Source organism: Oncorhynchus clarkii, chromosome 9, assembly GCF_045791955.1.
Source record: "Oncorhynchus clarkii lewisi isolate Uvic-CL-2024 chromosome 9, UVic_Ocla_1.0, whole genome shotgun sequence".
NCBI lineage: Eukaryota > Metazoa > Chordata > Actinopteri > Salmoniformes > Salmonidae > Oncorhynchus > Oncorhynchus clarkii.
In genome coordinates, this window is record NC_092155.1 from 28,101,076 (window position 1) to 28,121,468 (window position 20,393).

Consider the following 20,393-nt stretch of genomic DNA (forward strand, 5'->3'; position numbering starts at 1 on the left):
AGAGCGAGAGAAGAGAGAGCGAGAGAAGAGAGAGCGAGAGAGAAAGAGCGAGAGCGAGAGAAGAGAGAGCGAGAGGGGAAGAGAGAGAGCGAGAGAAGAGAGAGCGAGAGGGGAAGAAAGAGAGCGAGAGAAGAGAGAGAGCGAGAGGGGAAGAAAGAGAGAGCGAGGGGAAGAAAGAGAGAGCGAGAGCAGAAAGAGAGAGAGAAGAAAGAGAGCGAGAGAAGAGAGCGAGAGAAGAAAGAGAGCGAGAGCGAGAGAAGAAAGAGAGAGCATGAGAAGAGAGAGAGCGAGAGAAGAGAGAGAGCGAGAGGGGAAGAAAGAGAGCTCGAGAGAGAGAGAAAGAAAGAGCTCGAGAGAAGAAAGAGAGCGAGAGAGAGAAAGAAAGAGCACTAGAGAAGAAAGAGAGCGAGAGAGAAAGAACGCTAGAGAGAAAGAGCGAGCGTGCGGGAGGAAGAGCGAGCGAGGAAGAGAGCGAGGAAGCGCAAAAGGGAGAGAGCAAGTGTCAGTGGCCATGGTTACCTGCTATACAGTCTACTGGCTCTCTTTTTGCACAACTATTGGTGGAGACAGTGCAAAGAGAGACACAGAACGCATTGAAAAGGCAGCATGGCAGAATGGGTAGTTTTGTTTGATGATTCCTTTGTCAATCATTTGATCTACATGCTAATGGTAAACACGATCCCACACTGAATTCATGCAAATATGTACAAAAAGCATTTCAGCAGATTTCCTGTGTGTTTTTGTGCCTTAATTTGTGTAAAAAGACACACTTTTCTGTGACTTAATTCACAGGAAAATACTTTTGGGGGCAAACTTCAGAACAATCTTTTGAAAGTTAGCGCAATACATGATGGGCAATGTCAGCAGCAATAAGACAGTCTGACATATACAGTGCAGTATTCAGATCACTGACTTTTTCCACGTTGGAAAATGGATTAAACTGGTTTTATTCTTCATCAATCTACACACAATACCCCATAATGACAAAGCAAAAACAGGTTTAGAATTTTTTGCAAATGTATTATAAATAAAAAAAATGAAATATGACATTTACATAAGTATTCAGACCCTTTACACAGTACTTTGTTAAAGCACATTTGGCAGCGATTGCAGCCTCGAGTCTTCTTGGGTATGATGATACAAGCTTGCCACACCTGTATTTGGGGAGTTTCTCTCATTCTTCTCTGCAGATCCTCTCAAGCTCTGTCAGGTTGGATGGGGAGTGTCGCTGCACAGCTATTTTCAGGTCTCTCCAGAGATGTTCGATCAGATGGCTGGGCCCTTCAAGGACAAAGAGACTTGTCCCGAAGCTACTCCTGCATTGTCTTGGCTGTGTGCTTATGGTTGTTGTCCTGTTGGAAGGTGAACCTTCACCCCAGTCTGAGGTCCTGAGCGCTCTGGAGCAGGTTTTCATCAGAGAAATCCTTGAACTCTACTCCGTTCATCTTTCTCTCGATCCTGCCGCTGAAAAACATCCCCACAGCATGATGCTGTCACCACCATGCTTCACCGTAGGGATGGTGCCAGGTTTCCTCCAGACGTGATGCTTGGAATTCAGGCCAAAGAGTTCAATCTTGGTTTCATCAGACAAGAGAATCTTGTTTCTTATGGTAAGAGACCTTTAGATGCCTTTTGGCAATCTCCAAGCGGGCTGTCATGTGCCTTTAACTGAGGATTGGCTTCTGTCTGGCCACTCTACCATGGAGGCCTGATTGGTGGAGTGCTGCAGAGATGGTTGTTCTTCTGGAAGGTTCTCTCATCTCCACAGAGGAACTCTGGAGCTCTGTCAGAGTGACCACTGGGTTCATGGTCACCTCCCTGACCAAGGCCTTTATACCCCAATTGCTCAGGAAGAGTCTTGGTCGTTCCAAACTTTTTCCATTTAAGAATGATGGAGGCCACTGTCTTCTTGGGGACCTTCAATGCTGCAGAAATGTTTTGGTATCATTCCCCAGATCTGTGCCTCGACACAATCCTGTATCTGAGCTTAACGGACAATTCCTTCGACCTCATGGCTTGGTTTTTGCTCTGACATTCACTGTCAACTGTGGGACCTTAAATAGATAGGTGACTTCCAAATCATGTCCAATCAATTGAATTTACCATAGGTGGACTCTAATATGCATCTGAGCTCAATTTTGAGTCTCATAGCAAAGGGTCTGAATACTTGTGTAAATAAGGTATCTGTTTTTTGTTTTTTTTTTATAAATAAAACCAGTTTTCACTTTGTCATTATGGGGCATTTTTTATTTAATCCATTGTAGAATAAGGCTGTAACGTAACAAAATGTGGGGAAAGTGAAGGGGTCTGAATACTTTCCGAATGCACCGTAACCACTAACTTGAGTTCAGTCTCGCCAATGAGAACCAAGAGGGGCCTTGCTTCGCCCTCCATGACCTGGGAAAGACCTCGATTCTAGGCCGTCGAAAATCCATCATCCATCTCATTCGATAACCGGATGGATCAAGTGTGATTCACATTACTGGTAAGTTAACTTATGTAATTGAGACCGCCACAGAGGATTTTACTTCTGAATAACTGGCCAGGGCAATGCACTTTCCATTCAGCGTCAAGGAACTTTGACGTAAGGCTTGGTCACACCTGTAGTGGCTACTTCCATCTGTCACGCCCATTGTTGCTTATCCATCGTTCACTAGATATATCAATGCAATTACGCCCAACACAATGTTGAAAAACAGAATGCTTCCCACCACTAGATCATATCCCAACACTGCTACCAATGAAGCTTGCACTATCTTCTGCTGGTTCCCTGGTTAGAGTCCCTGTTGTAGACTCTAACCAGGGCTCATGAGTGGCAAAATCAGCTCTAACGGCCATTGCCATCAAAAGCCTAGTATTCCTCTGGGCAGATGCAGTAGGCCGACGATTGCTGGCATATGCCTCGTTACAATAGCCTAAGTATATAACATGATCGACACGGCCGTAATAATCATCATGAAACTGGCCTTGGAAGTGCCATAAGTCTAAGCCAACATAATTCATTATTTTACATGAACCTGTTTAACTGCATTGATATGGCTTAATTGATCATAGTCCAGACTCGTTATAGCTGCAAATCCCATGCAGGTGCACCAGGAGAATTTAAACCAAAACATTTTTTTTTTGTTTTTTGGCAGGTCTTTGTTTCCCCACATTTATTGATGAATTAGTTTCCCATCATGAAAATGTATCCCAATTCCCCAATCAGTTTCCTTCATCGATACCACAAAAAACACAGACAAATACAGCTTTTTACTCCAATCTGGTAACCCTCAATCTGATATAATACTTTGGGATACTGGTGCTAAGTGAAAACAAGCATAGAAAACAGCATTGGAATCAATAAAAAAAATAAACGTCAGGCTACTATTATATCGTAAGTATTTCGGGGACAACCTGGTTGATTAACAATATTGGGATGTTAACGTTTGTTTTCATATAAATAAGTGTGGGACACAAAAAAATGGCACCATTGCCCAAAAATGCATTGCTCCAATAACTTACAAAAAATTGTTCATAAGTTCTTCCCCCCCCCCCCAATTTTTTTTATTTTCCTATGAATTAAGTGGCACAAACGTATATTTTCACACGAATTAAGCCACAGTCTCAACGTCAACAGCGAAGAGACAACTTCGGGATGCTGGCCTTCTAGGCAGAGTTGCAAAGAAAAAGCCATATCTCAGACTGGCCAATAAAAATAAAAGATTAAGATGGGAAAAGGAACAATGACACTGTACCAGACCAGCATCCCGGCACACATAACCAAGCATGGCTACCACAGCATTCTGCAGCGATACGCCATCCCATCAGGTTTGCGCATAGTGGCACTGTCAACTGTTTTTCAACAGGACAATGACCTAACACACCTCCAGGCTGTGTAAGGGCTATTTGACCAAGAAGGAGAGTGATGGAGTGCTGCATCAGATGACCTGGCCTCCACAATCACCCAACCTCAACCCAACTGAGATGGTTTGGGATGAGTTGGACCGCAGAGTGACAGAAAAGCAGCCAACAAGTGTTCAGCATATGTGAGAACTCCTTCAAGACTCTTGGAAAAGCATTCCAGGTGAAGCTGGTTGAGAGAATGCCAACATTGTGCAAAGCTGTTATCAAGGCAAAGAGTGGCTACTTTGAATGATATAAAATATATTTTTTGGGTTACTACATAATTGTACTGTATGTATGTATGTATGTATGTATGTATGTATGTATGTATGTATGTATGTATATCTCACACACACACACAATGCTATTGCTCGACAACAACAACAAAATCTCCATTGACCAACAGCCTATCGTTCAAACAATTAATCTGTCAACTAATCGGTGTCAGCCCTAAAACATACTGTACCATTCCATCTCATAACCTTCTGTAAAGACAACCTGGCTGAAGTATGATGCTACCGGTTCTTGAGTGACCCCAAATCTGAAGAATCCTGGTGAGATGCGGACATAGTATTAGTAGAACCGGATTGGAGGTTGAAAAGGGGGGGGCGGGGTCTCTCACCTGTGTTCTGTAGGCTGGGTGGGCTGTTGGCCGGAGGGGGGAAGCTGTAGGATCGTGCCTGGAGAGAGGGTGCGTGCTCGTGGCTAATGCTCTTGGTCCGTTTACGACACTCCACCGCCAGACGACCTTGACACGCCTTGTGACAGTTAATTCCACAAGCTGTCCGAGGGAGGGAGACAAAGCGAGAACGAGATGGGGAGAGAGGAGGATGAGAAGGAACGAGGGAAGAAGCCCGGTTTAGACGGGAAGGGCGAGAGAGTTGGAGGGAACGAGTGTGAAGTAAAGGAGGGTCGAGAGATCAGGGATGGGGAGGAGAGGGAGGCAAAGTTTAAGAAAGACGGAGGGGTGCAAAAATAAACATTGGGGCAAAGGGAAGAGCGAGTGGTGAGAGGTAGGTGCTCATACACACAGTGCACACGCACACTGACACACACACACACACGGCCATGCAGACAGACCCTGACAACAGCTCTGACAATGAAGGACACTCTGGAAGTAGGCAGGAAAGAGGGAGCAGGGATGTCCAGGGTGGCAGAGAAAGAGATTCAGAGTCATTCACACACACTCTCCCATTCGTGCACTCACTCACTCATTGATTTCTAAACACCTCTCGCTCTCAGTAAAACGTCCACATCAGCGAAGGTTAGATTCGATAAATGTCTACAACACCCAGACTGATTCAGACTACACACACACACACACACACACACACACCATCTGCGACAAGCCAATTCATTTCAATTATCCGCCGCCATCGTCTCTCCCACTCGGCGACTGGGGCTAACAATGGTAATGGAAATGAATGGCTGGGACCTCTCATTGACTTCCACACATCTCATTAAGGCACTCGGCAGAGTAGAGCAGACACACTGAAGTTGCATCCCAAACTGCACCCTATTCCCTACGTAGAGCACCACTTGACTAGGGCCCATAGGTCTCGGATCAAAAGTAGTGCACTACATAGGGAACAGGGTTCCATTTGGGATGCAGCTGAGAGACAGACACAGTCTACTGAGTACCAAGCGTTGTGCAGACAGAGTTCAGGTGTATGCTACTGTGGGTTGGTGCTAGCGGGAGTGTGACATGTGCATGTGTGTTTGTGCATGTGACTTGTATGTTTCTACAATGTGTCTACCCTTGAGACAGCTTCTACAAAACAGTGGCGCGACGGAGACCCTCAAACCACAAAGGTGTATTTTATGATCCTGTGTGCTCTGTTCAAGTGTTCTCAAAGGGAGCCCTGTAAGGGGGTAATGTACAGTGGCAAAAAAAGTATGTGAACCCTTTGGAATTACCTGGATTTCTGCACAAATTGGTCATCAAATTTGATCTGATCTTCATCTAAGTCCCAACAATAGACAAACATAGTGTGCTTAAACTAATAACACAAATTACTGTATTTGTCTTGTCTATATTGAATACATCATTTAAACATTCACAGTGTGGGTTGGAAAAAGTATGTGAACCCCAAGGCTAATGACTTTTCCAAAAGCTAATTGGAGTCCAATCAATGAGACGAGATTGAAGATGTTGGTTAGAGCTGCCTTGCCCCAAAAAAAAAACTCACAAAATTTAAGTTTGCTTTTCACAAGAAGCATTGCCTTGAACAAAAGAGATCTCAGAAGAACTAAGATCAATAATTGTTAACTTGCATAAAGCTGAAAGGGTTACAAAAGTATCTCTGAAAGCCTTGATGTTCATCAGTCCGTGGTAAGACAAATTGTCTATAAATGGAGTAAGTTCAGCAATGTTGCTACTCTCTCTAGGAGTGGCCATCCTGCAAAGATGACTGCAAGAGCACAGCGCAGAATGCTCAATGAGGTTAAGAAGCATCCTAGAGTGTCAGCTAAAGACTTACATAAATCTCTGGAACATGCTAACATCTCTGTTGACGAGTCTACGATACGTTAAACACTAAACAAGAATGGTGTTCATGGGAGGACACCAGGGAAGAAGCCACGGCTGTCCTAAAAAAACATTGCTGCACGTCTGAAATTTGCAAAAGAGCACCTGGATGTTCCACAGCGCTACTGGCAAAGTATTCTGTGGACAGATGAAACTACAGTTGAGTTGTTTGGAAGGAACACACAACACTATGTGAGGAGAAAAAAAAGGCATAGCACAGCAACATCAAAACTGTAAAGTCTGGTGGAGGGAGCATCATGGTTTGGGCTGCTTTGCTGCCTCAGGGCCTGGACAGCTTGCTATCGTCAACAGAAAAATGAACTCAAGTTTATCAAGACATTTTGCAGGAGAATGTTAGGCTGTCTGTCTGTCAATTGAAGCTCAATGGAAGTTGAGTGATGCAACAGGACAACGACCCAAAACATAGAAGTAAAATCAACAGAATGGCTTCAACAGAAGAAAATACGCCTTCTGGAGTGGTCCAGTCAGAGTCCTGACCTCAACCCGATTGAGGTGCTTGGCATGACCTCAAGAGAGCAGTTCACACCAGACATCCCAAGAATATTGCTGAACTGAAACAGTTTTGTAAAGAGGAATGGTCCAAAATTCCTCCTGACCGTTGTGCAGGTCTGATACACAACCACAGAAAAAGTTTGGTTGAGGTTATTGCTGAGGAGGGTCAACCAGTTATTAAATCCAAGGGTTCACATACTTTTCCCACCCTGCACTGTGAATGTTGACACGGTGTGTTCAATAAAGACATGAAAACGCATAATTGTTTGTGTGTTATTCGTTTAAGTGGACTATGTTTGTCTATTGTTGTGACCCAGATGAAGATCAGATCAAATTTTATGACCATTTTATGCAGAAATCCAGGTATTTCCAAAGGGTTCACATACTTTTTCTTGCCACTGTAATGTAGTCTGAGATATTTACCATGGCTTCCACGCTGTTGACATGAAGCTCAAAGACCCCTTTGGTTCGGGTGATGAATCTATAATTTTATTTTATTTCATAGCAATTTGAACTATTCAAGTTAGCTAAATGTATTGATTATCTTACCTTTACACTTGTATCCCTGTTTGTAGAAGCCCCATATCTAGGGAGAAAGAGAGAGAAGTTATTTGTGACTTCTCTTCGTGAAATTCTTGGCACATGGAGACAAAGGCCGGACGTCTAGTGACCGATTAGGGCAGAGTGACAGGGATCAGAGAGAGACGAGGATGACACATGCGGAGAAGAAACAGGTGGACGTGGGGAGAGGGAGCAAGGTAGAAAGAAAGAGGGAAGTAGAGAAAGTGTGAGGTAGAAATAGAACGAGGGACAGGAAGTGGCAGATCGAAAGAGAGCGAGCGTTAGAGGTAGAAAGAGCAAGAACGTGAGAGGAAGAACGATAGGGGGAGGTGCAGGAACAGAGGGAGGTGTGGAGGAGAGACTGGGAAGGAGGAGGTGGTGGGGGTGGGACGGGGGGGGTGAGATCAAGCAGACGCTAGGAGCCCACCGCGGGGGTACAATGACATGAAAGACCTGTCCAGGAGATCACAGCCACATCAGAGATCTGAGGACCGAGAAAATAACCTGACCCTACACACACACACACACACACGGACAGAGAGCCTCAATGCCACCAAAACACTTACCAGCCATAAGTTCAAAGAGAATTCCTTTTCTTTCAAAAAACTACACCTTTCCTACACCAATAGAGGACTACAAAAACGCTCACCAGTCGCCAAGAACAAAAGACCTCGAGAGAGTCCCCATGGCAAAGTCTCATATCAACAAACATGGCCTAATAGAGCGTTAAACACAAATCTTACAGCTGGCCCCATGTATAGCTTATAGCCCCCAGAGCAGAACAAACACTCACTCCCTCCCTGGCTGTGTACCAAATGGAACCCAGTTCCTATGTAGTGCTCTACTTTTGACCAGGGCCCAGGTAAAATATAGGGAATGGGATACCATGATGGATGCACCCTCCATCTCCCAGCTGGAACGACACAGAGAGCACAGAGACCCATTCACAAGAGCTTTAAGCTCTCGCTCCATTAAGTAGGTGATAAGACGACAGCGGGGGGCTGTCAGAAGAGAGACATTAAAAACAACGTCGGGTTACGAAGTTATGCCCGAGTCACCCAAGGCAACTGAACTTCAGAAATGGTGCTGGGCAGCTTGTTTTTTGCTCACCGCGTTCTCTCTGAAAAATTGGAAGCCTAGGTATTATGTTTGACCCGAAGCCAACAGGAAAGCAGGCAGAGAGGAAGTAGCTGGAATGCTTTGCACATTTCTAACCCCCCCCCCCCCCCCCACCCCCCATTTTTCCATAGTATTTTTCTCTGAATGGCATGTGAATCAGCAGTGTGTGTGTGGGGGGGGGGGGACACGTGTGTGTGCAAGATGAGAGAACGTGTGTATGAGTCACGGTGTATGTTTTTCAATGCGTTGCACCTCATTTCCCTCGGTCTTTGTACCAGTCAGGAGTTTTTGGTGCCATTTCAGGAGCTGTCGCCCAGTTCAGTATCAAAGCCAACACTCTCGCCCTCATTACAGCCCCCTGACTCACTGGCGTTGTGTGAGACAACAGAGATCCTCTGAAGCCCTCTGACACCTCTCTCTCCTCTCACCACCACATGAAAAACAGCAATGTGGAGGGAGGGGTGGGGGGGGGGGGGGAAATACAGGGCTTGTCAAGGAGCCTGCTGTATTACCTCCAGTATCTCACTACCATCAACTGTATCTCCAAATAATTGCCATGGTTGAGACCAGACCCAATGACGATGCCGAATAATAACGCAGGCACTTAGTATCGGTTCTCAGGTGCTACCATCTGTCACGGCTCCGAAAGACCAGGACTGAAACGGGAAGAAGGATCATTCTCCTAATAATGCTCCTTTGTCTTGGAGCCAGCTGCGCAAAAAAACAAAAAAAACTTTGGAACAGGAGGAGAGGGTATCGCTTGCTGAGTTTCAAGCTCTGATGGAAGGCAATTTTATTTACCTTTACAATTGATCTTTAATGTGTTGTATTTTTGCTTGGGTTGTATGTGCACGGTGACTACTTCCTGCTGACCTCTTGCCAGGGTTTCTAACGTCAAGGGTCTTTTCCTTGTCAAATAAAAATGTGCCAATGTTGTAATTAGGTATTTGTCTAGAACTCCCACAATATTGCTGCATAGTCATGGTGGCCAGACGTGACCATAGCCATCCACGCCATTCTGTCCCTCAATCAATACATTTAAAAATGACTTTTAAAGACAGCAGGGAATAGTATGGGAATATGGACCTAATAGTCTATAGCAGTGAGTATTCAAAGAGCCAGAGCCATTTTGACTAAGGGACTATATCAGCATTAAAAGCATCCCTTTGTCAATCAATTCATCAATCCATTTAACTCAGGCAGGGATCTGTGTTGTACATAGGAGTGAGGATGGATTTATAGATGGTCAAACTGACAGTGCACTCACAAAGCCAGTGCAGTGTTCACAAAAGGTGGGCTTGACGTAGGTGGTCTCTGTGAAGGTGTGGATGAAGCCCATCTTACAGTTGAGCAGAGAGCTGGCCTTCATGAAATAGTCAATCATCTCCTCTCTGCTGATCTTCCCATCTCTGGTGAGTGAGAGAATGAGAATGAGAAAGAGAGAGTGAGAGACAGACAGACACACAGGGACACAGACACAGAGAGGGAGAGACACAGCGACACACAGAGACCGAGACACAGCGACACACAGAGACACAGCGACACACAGAGAGAGAGACACAGCGACACACAGAGAGAGAGACACAGCGACACACACAGAGAGAGAGACACAGCGACACACACAGAGAGAGAGACACAGCGACAGAGAGAGACACAGCGACAGAGAGAGAGAGACAGCGACAGAGAGAGAGAGACAGCGACAGAGAGAGAGAGACAGCGACAGAGAGAGAGAGACAGCGACAGAGAGAGAGAGACAGCGACAGAGAGAGAGAGACAGCGACAGAGAGAGAGAGACAGCGACAGAGAGAGAGAGACAGCGACAGAGAGAGAGAGACAGCGACAGAGAGAGAGAGACAGCGACAGAGAGAGAGAGACAGCGACAGAGAGAGAGAGACAGCGACAGAGAGAGAGAGACAGCGACAGAGAGAGAGAGACAGCGACAGAGAGAGAGAGACAGCGACAGAGAGAGAGACAGCGACAGAGAGAGAGACAGCGACAGAGAGAGAGACAGCGACAGAGAGAGAGACAGCGACAGAGAGAGAGACAGCGACAGAGAGAGAGACAGCGACAGAGAGAGAGACAGCGACAGAGAGAGAGACAGCGACAGAGAGAGAGACAGCGACAGAGAGAGACAGCGACAGAGAGAGACAGCGACAGAGACAGAGAGAGACAGCGACAGAGAGAGACAGCGACAGAGAGAGACAGCGACAGAGAGAGACAGCGACAGAGAGAGACAGCGACAGAGAGAGACAGCGACAGAGAGAGAGAGACACACAGACAGACAGAGAGAAAGAGAACATTAACATAATGTCTCCTTCCCTAATCTGTGTGACACTATTACGCATAGTATGGTTACAATATCAGTTATACGTGACTGTTGCTACGTAGCCTATGGTAGCAGTTGCCAAGATAATTTTGTCTCTCACTGGTTCTTGTCCAGTTCTCCAAACTTGCTGAGGTAGGGGAAGTTGTCCCTGATGATCTCAAACTCCTCCCTGGAGATGTGACCATCCCCGTCCGTGTCAAAGTTCTTGAAGACAGACTGTAACCGTGAAAACACACATCACTTCAACATATCTGACATTCAAAACAAAGAGTACTATGGTTGTCATTCCTGTGACTTGTTGTTATTAATAAGAGGGTAGTGGAGAGGATAACTACTATGTACCAAGCCAATAACGTTCCTTCAACAACTTGTAATTTGTTGGTTCAACTAAACAGAGAGCCTTAGCTAGCATAACGTACGTCCACCATCTTCTCTATGTGTTTGTTGATGACCGCAGGGTCTGCTTTGGGCTTCACCGACGCTGCCCACTCGTCAATCATAGAGGGCTTGGGGGCGGGAGCGGGGGCAGGGGCAGGGCCAGAGTTCTGCCAGACCAATGAGAAGACAAGAGCATCAATTCTCCAGAGACTTCCTAGAATCAATAAAAGGGAAAGTTGAACATGAGAGAGCAAGGGTGTTCAAATGTCATGAGAAAATTAACACATTGGTTTCCTATAAGCTATTAGAATACATCGACTTCCATATTTAAATTGTAAAAACACATGAACTATCTACAAGATATAATACATTTTTTTTTAAATGGCTTCTTATTGGCCATAAGGACACATTTGTTTCCTATTGACCCATAGCGCTCACTGCTGGTTTAGCACTGCGTGGCTCTCTCTGTAGAGACAGCTGGTAGATCTCCTCCTCGGTGTGGTACTGGTCCAGAGACACCTGCAACATGGTAACTGTATTAATATAGCATGTGGATACCATAACAACAGAGGAGAGGAGATCAAAATTAAATTAAATAAAAAGGTCTTGTTGTTTTAAGAGGTATACTATTACTTTGCAGTAGCCAAACTTTAAAACTACCCATTTACCTCAGAGCTACTTCCTTTTCAGTTGAAATGCGTAGAACGAGGTGGAATAACCAACATTCTATGGGGTTAGTAATTATATAGTGATTCTCTCATATCAAGGACCATGGAATCACCTTCCTTGGACAGGTCATCAATTAATAATAAAGTAGGTGAAAAATATTGGACTGGCAGACTTGAAGGCTACTCCAAGGTGAACCGTATTGCCATGGTTTCAAGCGCATTGGCTTAACTCAATCTCCTAACGTCTATCCAAACGAACCTGAAGTTGAATAAACTGTATGAAAGTCAGTGAATAAGATGATTGTCAAGACTGTCAAGTTATTTCCTGTTTCTCAGAGCGAGCGAGAGAAAGAAGAGGGGAAGAAGTCGAGAGAGAGCGCGCGACAGAGAGCGAGAGAGATTAGGTGCAAACCAGAAAAAGAGAATAGCTTTTCACTCCGCAAACCAGAACGAGAGCAGTACACCATCGGGTCATAGCTAAAAACAGACACATGACCAGTTCATAATTCGGAACAGGATCCATCTCCGTTTTGGACTATTTCATTCCGGAACCTATTTTGACAGATCCGCTACCTCTCATGGCATGAAAAATCATTTTCAAATTTTGTTAAAATTCGAATAAAAGCGATGATAATAATATGAATAATAATAATAATATGAATAATAATAATAGTATGAATATTCGGGTTGGACCGGCCTGAGCTTATGGTTTGAGCAACATTACAACCTGTTTGAGACCCACTGGCTGTGTGAGAAGCTCAACTCTATCTCTCGCAGAATTAGAATGAGATTCCCTTTCTACAGTATTCTCTCCCTCTCTCTGCTCTGATAGACTGCAACTCTGCAACTCTCATCTCTCCAGCGTTGCACTTCATAATGTATTTCCTTATAGGATCATAGACGCAGAAAGGGTTCTGGAGGAACTGCAGCACCCGGGATAAATCGGAAATCAAATTTGTCAAAGTTATAAAATAACTGCAGTCTGTCAGAAATAAACTAAATAAGTCCGAATAGCCTACTACACCATCAGACTGCCTATAATTTAGCTGTGGATTGGGTGTAGCCCAATAACTAGGCATCGCCTACAGTCAGGAACGCGAGGCAAATCTGTCAATGAACAGAATGCAGACAAAGCAGGCCTTTCTCAATATTTCAAATACAAAATCGCAAGGAAAAACACAGGTTGGAAAGCAAACGGCTCCTGCTGAAAAGAGAAGACTAGTCTGTCTGCTGTAGGCTACCAAAATATTTGATCAACTTCCAAATATTTCCCTATCACTATGAGTCAGTGCTTGATTTGTAAATCGGGAGTTGCCAGAACAAAAAGTGAGCGGGAGAGGGGGCTGGGGAGCTCCGAGGTACCAGAACACATTTTGCAAAGTGATTTCACAAAGTAATGATGAAGTAATTGTTTTACAAAGTAAAACAAGAGAGGAATATAGGCTTTTGGCACAAACACATCAGCCATCACCTGTGAGTAAGCTGAGCATCATTGGGCGAGTCAGTGAAACTGGAAAGCAGACTCATTTCCTCCTCACATTGTAGGCTACAATGTGCTTCTCCACACAACTAGGCCTATGCTATTGATGGATTTAAGGTCATTAATATTGATCTCAGATTCTCAGTTTCAATCTTTTTTTCTTTTGTTAATATATATATATATATATATATATATATATATATATATATATATATATATATATATATATATATATATATATATATATATTATGCCTTTTCTCCCCAATTTTGTGGTATCCAATTGGTAGTTACAGTCTTGTCTCATCGCTGCAACTCCCGTACGGACTCGGGAGAGGTGAAGGTCGAGAGCCGTGCGTCCTCCGAAACACGACCCAACCAAGCCGCACTGCTTCTTGACACAATGCCGCTTAACCCGGAGGCCAGACGCACCAATGTGTCGGAGGAAACACCGTACACCTGGCGACCGTGTCAGCGTGTATGCGTCCGGGCCCGCCGCAGGAGTTGCTAGAGTGCGATGGGACAAGGACATCGCTGCCGGTCAAACCCTCCCTTGACCCGGGCGACGCTGGGTCAATTGTGCGCCGCCCCATGGGTCTCCTGGCCGCGGCCAGCTGTGACAGAGCCTGGACTCGAACCAAGATCTCTAGTGGCAAAGCTAGCAACTGCAATGCAGTGTCTTAGACCACTGAGCCACTCGGGAGGCAGTCAGTGTCAAAGAGGCCTGTCATTCCGATAATTTGTACGGTGTTAAAAAAGTGTCATGTAAAATGATGCAGAATTGCATGAAATATGTTTAGAAAAAGGCCACATTTTTCCAGCACCCTAGGCTACTGCAAATGTTCCCGAAGTGTGAAATGTCTGTAAGCGCCTCTACTCTGCTGCTCTATGCCACTACGCAAATGTGATGATATACATGCAATGCTTCGTTCTGGTACCTCGGAGATCCCCACAACCCTCTCCTACTCACTTTTTGTTCCGGCACCTCCGGATTTACAAATTAAGCACTGCGCATGACTCATAATGATAGGGCATTCAATGGAAAGGAAATTATATGGCAATATCACATTCTAACAGTGTATGCCTTTTCAAAGAAGCTTTGTCATTTCACGGTAGAGGAGAACAGTCCTGGCTATCAATAAGACTAGCAGAAATCTGATTGCTTTTGGAGGTAGTCAGTCATTCTTGATTCCCCCTGGAACCTATTAGAATTTGCATTAGGTCATTGGGAATATTAAGTCATCAAGCTCCCTCTCCATCCTTGGACTCCCACTAGATTCTTTCAATGACAACAACAACAAAAAATCCTTCACACTTTCAACTTATTCCTTCAATTTGAGTGACAATCCCCCTCTCCACGAGGGTGCGTGCTCAGCCCCCTCCTGTACTCCCTGTTCACCCATGACTGCCTGGCCAAGCACGCTTCCAACTCAATCATCAAGTTCGCAGACAACACAACAGTAGTAGGCTTGATTGCGATGACGAGATGGCCTACAGGGAGATGGCCTACAAGGAGGAGGGTGAGGGCTCTGGGAGTGTGGTGCCTGGAAAACAACCTCTCACTCAACGTCAACAAAACAAAAGGAGATGATTGTGGACTTCAGGAAACAACAGAGGGAGCACCCCCTTATCCATATCGACGGGACCGCAGTAGAGGTGGAGGAAAGCTTCAAGTTCCTTGGCGAACACATCACTGACAAACTGAAATGGACCACCTACACAGACAGTGTGGTGAAGAAGGTGCAACAGAGCCTCTTCAACCTCAGGAGGCTAAAGAAATTTGGCTTGACACCTAAAACCCTAACAAATTTTTACAGATGCACAATTGAAAGCATCCTGTTGGGCTGTATCACTGCCTGGTACGGCAACTTCACCGCCCGCAACCGCAAGGCTCTTCAGAGGGTGGTGCGGTCTGCCCAACGCATTACCGGGAGCAAACTACCCGCCCTCCAGGACACCTACAGCACCCGATGTCACAAGAAGGCAAAAAAGATCATCAAGGACTTCAACCACCCGAGCCACTGCGTGTTCACCCCGCTATCATCCAGAAGGCGAGGTCAATACAGGTGCATCAAAGCTGGGACCGAGAGACTGAAAAACAGACTGAAAAACAGACTGAAAAACAGGCCATCAGCTTGTTAAACAGCCATCACTAGCACATTAGAGGCTGCTTCCATATAAGCACTGGCCACTTTAAGGAATGGAACACTAGTAATTTTAATAATATTTACATATCTGGCATTGCTCATCTCATATGTATATTTATTTAACCTTTATTTAACTAGGCAAGTCAGTTAAGAACAAATTCTTATTTATAATGACGGCCTAGGAACAGTGGGTTAACTGCCTTGTTCAGGGGCAGAACGACAGATTTTTACCTTGTCAGCTCAGGGATTCGATCTAGCAACCTTTTGGTTACTAGTCCAAAGCTCTAACCACTAGGCTACCTGCCACCCCATATACTGTTTTTCTATACTATTCTACTGCATCTTAGTCCGTTCCTCTCGGACATCGCTCGTCCATATGCATGTAGTCTTAATTCCTTCCTACTTAAATTTGTGTGTATTGGGTATATGTTGTGTAATTTGTTGGATATTACTTGTTAGACATTACTGCACTGTCGGAGCTAGAAGCACAAGCATTTTGCTACACCCGCAATAACATCTGCTAATCACGCGTTTGTGACCAATAAAATTAGATTTTGCTTTGATTTTATCCACAAGCCATCATTGATTCCATTCATTTGCTATATACAGTGCCTTGCGAAAGTATTCGGCCCCCTTGAACTTTGCGACCTTTTGCCACATTTCAGGCTTCAAACATAAAGATATAAAACTGTATTTTCTTGTGAAGAATCAACAACAAGTGGGACACAATCATGAAGTGGAACGACATTTATTGGATATTTCAAACTTTTTTAACAAATCAAAAACTGAAAAATTGGGCGTGCAAAATTATTCAGCCCCCTTAAGTTAATACTTTGTAGCGCCACATTTTGCTGCGATTACAGCTGTAAGTCGCTTGGTGTATGTCTCTATCAGTTTTGCACATCGAGAGACTGACATTTTTTTTCCATTCCTCCTTGCAAAACAGCTCGAGCTCAGTGAGGTTGGATGGAGAGCATTTGTGAACAGCAGTTTTCAGTTCATTCCACAGATTCTCGATTGGATTCAGGTCTGGACTTTGACTTGGCCATTCTAACACCTGGATATGTTTATTTTTGAACCATTCCATTGTAGATTTTGCTTTATGTTTTGGTCATTGTCTTGTTGGAAGACAAATCTCCGTCCCAGTCTCAGGTCTTTTGCAGACTCCATCAGGTTTTCTTCCAGAATGGTCCTGTATTTGGCTCCATCCATCTTCCCATCAATTTTAACCATCTTCCCTGTCCCTGCTGAAGAAAAGCAGGCCCAAACCATGATGCTGCCACCACCATGTTTGACAGTGGAGATGGTGTGTTCAGGGTGATGAGCTGTGTTGCTTTTACGCCAAACATAACGTTTTGCATTGTTGCCAAAAAGTTCAATTTTGGTTTCATCTGACCAGAGCACCTTCTTCCACATGTTTGGTGTGTCTCCCAGGTGGCTTGTGGCAAACTTTAAACAACACTTTTTATGGATATCTTTAAGAAATGGCTTTCTTCTTGCCACACTTCCATAAAGGCCATATTTGTGCAATATACGACTGATTGTTGTCCTATGGACAGAGTCTCCCACCTCAGCTGTAGATCTCTGCAGTTCATCCAGAGTGATCATGGGCCTCTTGGCTGCATCTCTGATCAGTCTTTTCCTTGTATGAGCTGAAAGTTTAGAGGGACGGCCAGGTCTTGGTAGATTTGCAGTGGTTTGATACTCCTTCCATTTCAATATTATCGCTTGCACAGTGCTCCTTGGGATGTTTAAAGCTTGGGAAATCTTGTTGTATCCAAATCGGCTTTAAACTTCTTCACAACAGTATCTCGGACCTGCCTGGTGTGTTCCTTGTTCTTCATGATGCTCTCTGCGCTTTTAACGGACCTCTGAGACTATCACAGTGCAGGTGCATTTATACGGAGACTTGATTACACACAGGTGGATTGTATTTATCATCATTAGTCATTTAGGTCAACATTGGATCATTCAGAGATCCTCACTGAACTTCTGGAGAGAGTTTGCTGCACTGAAAGTAAAGGGGCTGAATAATTTTGCACGCCCAACTTTTCAGTTTTTGATTTGTTAAAAAAGTTTGAAATATCCAATAAATGTCGTTCCACTTCATGATTGTGTCCCACTTGTTGTTGATTCTTCACAAAAAAATACAGTTTTACATCTTTATGTTTGAAGCCTGAAATGTGGCAAAAGGTCGCAAAGTTCAAGGGGGCCGAATACTTTCGCAAGGCACTGTATATATATATATATATATATATATATATATATATATATATATATATATATATATATATATATATATATATATATATATATATATATATATATATATATATATATATATATATATATATATATGTGTGTGTGTGTGTGTGTGTGTGTGTGTGTGTGTGTGTGTGTTGGGGACAACAAAAGGCCACTAAAATGTGTAGTTTTGCCACACAACACAATGCCACATGTCTCAAATTGTGAGGGAGCGTGCAATTGGCATGCTGACTTCAGGAATGTCCACCAGAGTTCTTGAATGTTAATTTCTCTACCATAAGCATAACATAATTTTAGCAAATTTGGCAGTATGCCCAACCGGCCTCACAACCGCAGACCCTGTGTAACCACGTCAGTTCAGGACCTCCACATCCGGCTTCACGTGCGGGATTGTCTGAGACCCGTCACCCGGGCAGCTGATGAAACTGTGGGTTTGCAGAACCGAAAAATGTTTGCACAAACTGTCAGAAACCGTCTCAAGGAAGCTTATCCGCGTTCTCGTCGTCCTCACCAGGGTCTTGACCTGACTGCAGTTCGGCATCGTAACTGACTTCAGAGGGAAAATGCTCAACTTCGAGGGCCACTGGCATGTTGGAGAAGGGTGCTCTTCACAGATGAATCCCAGTTTCAACTGTACCGGGCAGATGGCAGACAGCGCGTATGGCTTTGTGTGGGCGAGCGGTTTGCTGATGTCAACGTTGTGAACAGAGTGCCCCCATGGTGGCGGTGCGGAGATTATGGGCAGGCATAAGCTACGGACAACAAACACAATTGCATTTTATCGATGGCAATTTGAATGCACAGAGATACAGTGACAAGATCCTGAGGGCCATTATACCGTTCATCAGCCGCCATCACCTCATGTACACAGTTCATGGAAGCTGAAAATGTCCCACTTTTGGCCTGCATACTCAGATATGTCACCCATTGAGCATGTTTGGGATGCTCTGGAGCAACGTGTACGACAGCGTGTTCCAGTTCCCGCCAATATCCAGCAACTTCGCACAGCCATTGAAGACTAGTGGGACAACATTCCACAGGCCACAATCAATATCTTGATCAACTCTTTGCGAAGGAGATTTTTTTTATTGCTGCATGAGGCAAATGGTGGTCACACCAGACACTGAATGGTTTTCATATCCACGCCCCTACTTTTATTTTATTTTAAAGGCATCTGTGGCCAACAGATGCATATCTGTATTCCCAGTCATGTGAGATCTTAATTCATGCATTTCAATAGACTGATTCCCTTACATGAAGTGTAACTCTGTAAAATCTTTGAAATTGTTTCATGTTGTCATATTAATCATGTAACCAAAAAGAAGTGTGAAATCAAAATATATTTTATTTTCAAAGTAGCCACCCTTTGCCTTGATGACAGCTTTGCACACTGTTGGCATTCTCAACCAACTTCACGAGGTAGTCACCTGGAATGCATTTCAATTAACAGGTGTTCCTTGTTAAAAGTAGCTGTGGAATTTCTTTCCTTTTTAACGCATTTGAGACAATCAGTTGTGTTGGGACAAGGTAGGGGTGGTATACAGAAGATAGCGCTATTTGGTAAAATACCAAGTCCATATAAATGGCAAGAACAGCTTAAAGAAGCAAATAGAAAATGACAGTCCATCCTTACTTTTAGACAGGAAGGTCTGTCTATCAGGAACATCAAGAACTTGGAACGTTTCTTCAAGCGCAGTCGCAAAAACCATCAAGCGCTATGATGATATAATTAATATAATGTTATAATGTTAATATAATTTTTACATACCCTACATTACCCATCTCATATGTATATGTATATACTGTACTCTATATCATCTACTGCATCTTTATGTAATACATGTATCACTAGCCGTTTTAAACTATGCCACTTTGTTTCACATTACTCATCTCATATGTATATACTGTACTTGATACCATCTACTGCATCTTGCCTATGCCGTTCTTTACCATCACTCATTCATATATCTTTATGTACATATTCTTTATCCCTTTACACTTGTGTGTATAAGGTAGTAGTTGTGGAATTTGTAGGTTAGATTACTCATTGGTTATTACTGCATTGTCGGAACTAGAAGCACAAGCATTTCGCTACACTCGCATTAACATCTGCTAACCATGTGTATGTGACAAATAAAATTTGATTTGATTTGAAACTGGCTCTCATGAGGACCGCCACAGGAAAGGAAGACCCAGAGTTACCTCTGCTGCTGAGGATAAGTTCATTAGAGTTACCAGCCTCAGAAATTGCAGCCCAAATAATTGCTTCATAGAGTTCAAGTAACAGACATATCAACTGTTCAGAGGAGACTGTGTGAGTCAGGCCTTCATGGTCAAATTGCTGCAAAGAAACCACTACTAAAGGACACCAATAATAAGAAGAGACATGCTTGAGCCAAGAAACACGAGCAATGGTCATTAGACCGGTGGCAATCTGTCCTTTGGTCTGAAGACTCTAAATGTGAGCTTTTTGGTTCCAACCGCCGGGTCTTTGTGAGACGCCGAGTACAAGAACGGATGATCTC

General features: G+C 44.0%; 2 protein-coding genes across 3 annotated transcripts in view; one reads left to right on the plus strand and one right to left on the minus strand.

Moving 5' to 3' along the window:
- The window catches only part of LOC139416165 (alpha-kinase 1), a 103,806-nt gene that overhangs the window by 20,728 nt on the left and 62,685 nt on the right, over positions 1–20,393 (plus strand). The gene's annotated exons all lie outside the window — the stretch shown is intronic.
- The window catches only part of LOC139416167 (RAS guanyl-releasing protein 2-like), a 76,024-nt gene that overhangs the window by 6,459 nt on the left and 49,172 nt on the right, over positions 1–20,393 (minus strand). For both annotated transcript variants that reach the window (XR_011635068.1, XM_071164515.1), the window contains exons 10-15: positions 11,748–11,828; positions 11,351–11,476; positions 11,032–11,147; positions 9,873–10,014; positions 7,475–7,511; positions 4,508–4,666 (exon numbers count right to left, since the gene is read on the minus strand). Coding sequence is in view for 1 of the 2 variants with exons in the window: in XM_071164515.1 (XP_071020616.1) it covers positions 4,508–4,666; positions 7,475–7,511; positions 9,873–10,014; positions 11,032–11,147; positions 11,351–11,476; positions 11,748–11,828 (661 nt within the window). In the remaining variant the exon portion in view is untranslated. The remainder of the gene's footprint in view (positions 1–4,507; positions 4,667–7,474; positions 7,512–9,872; positions 10,015–11,031; positions 11,148–11,350; positions 11,477–11,747; positions 11,829–20,393) is intronic.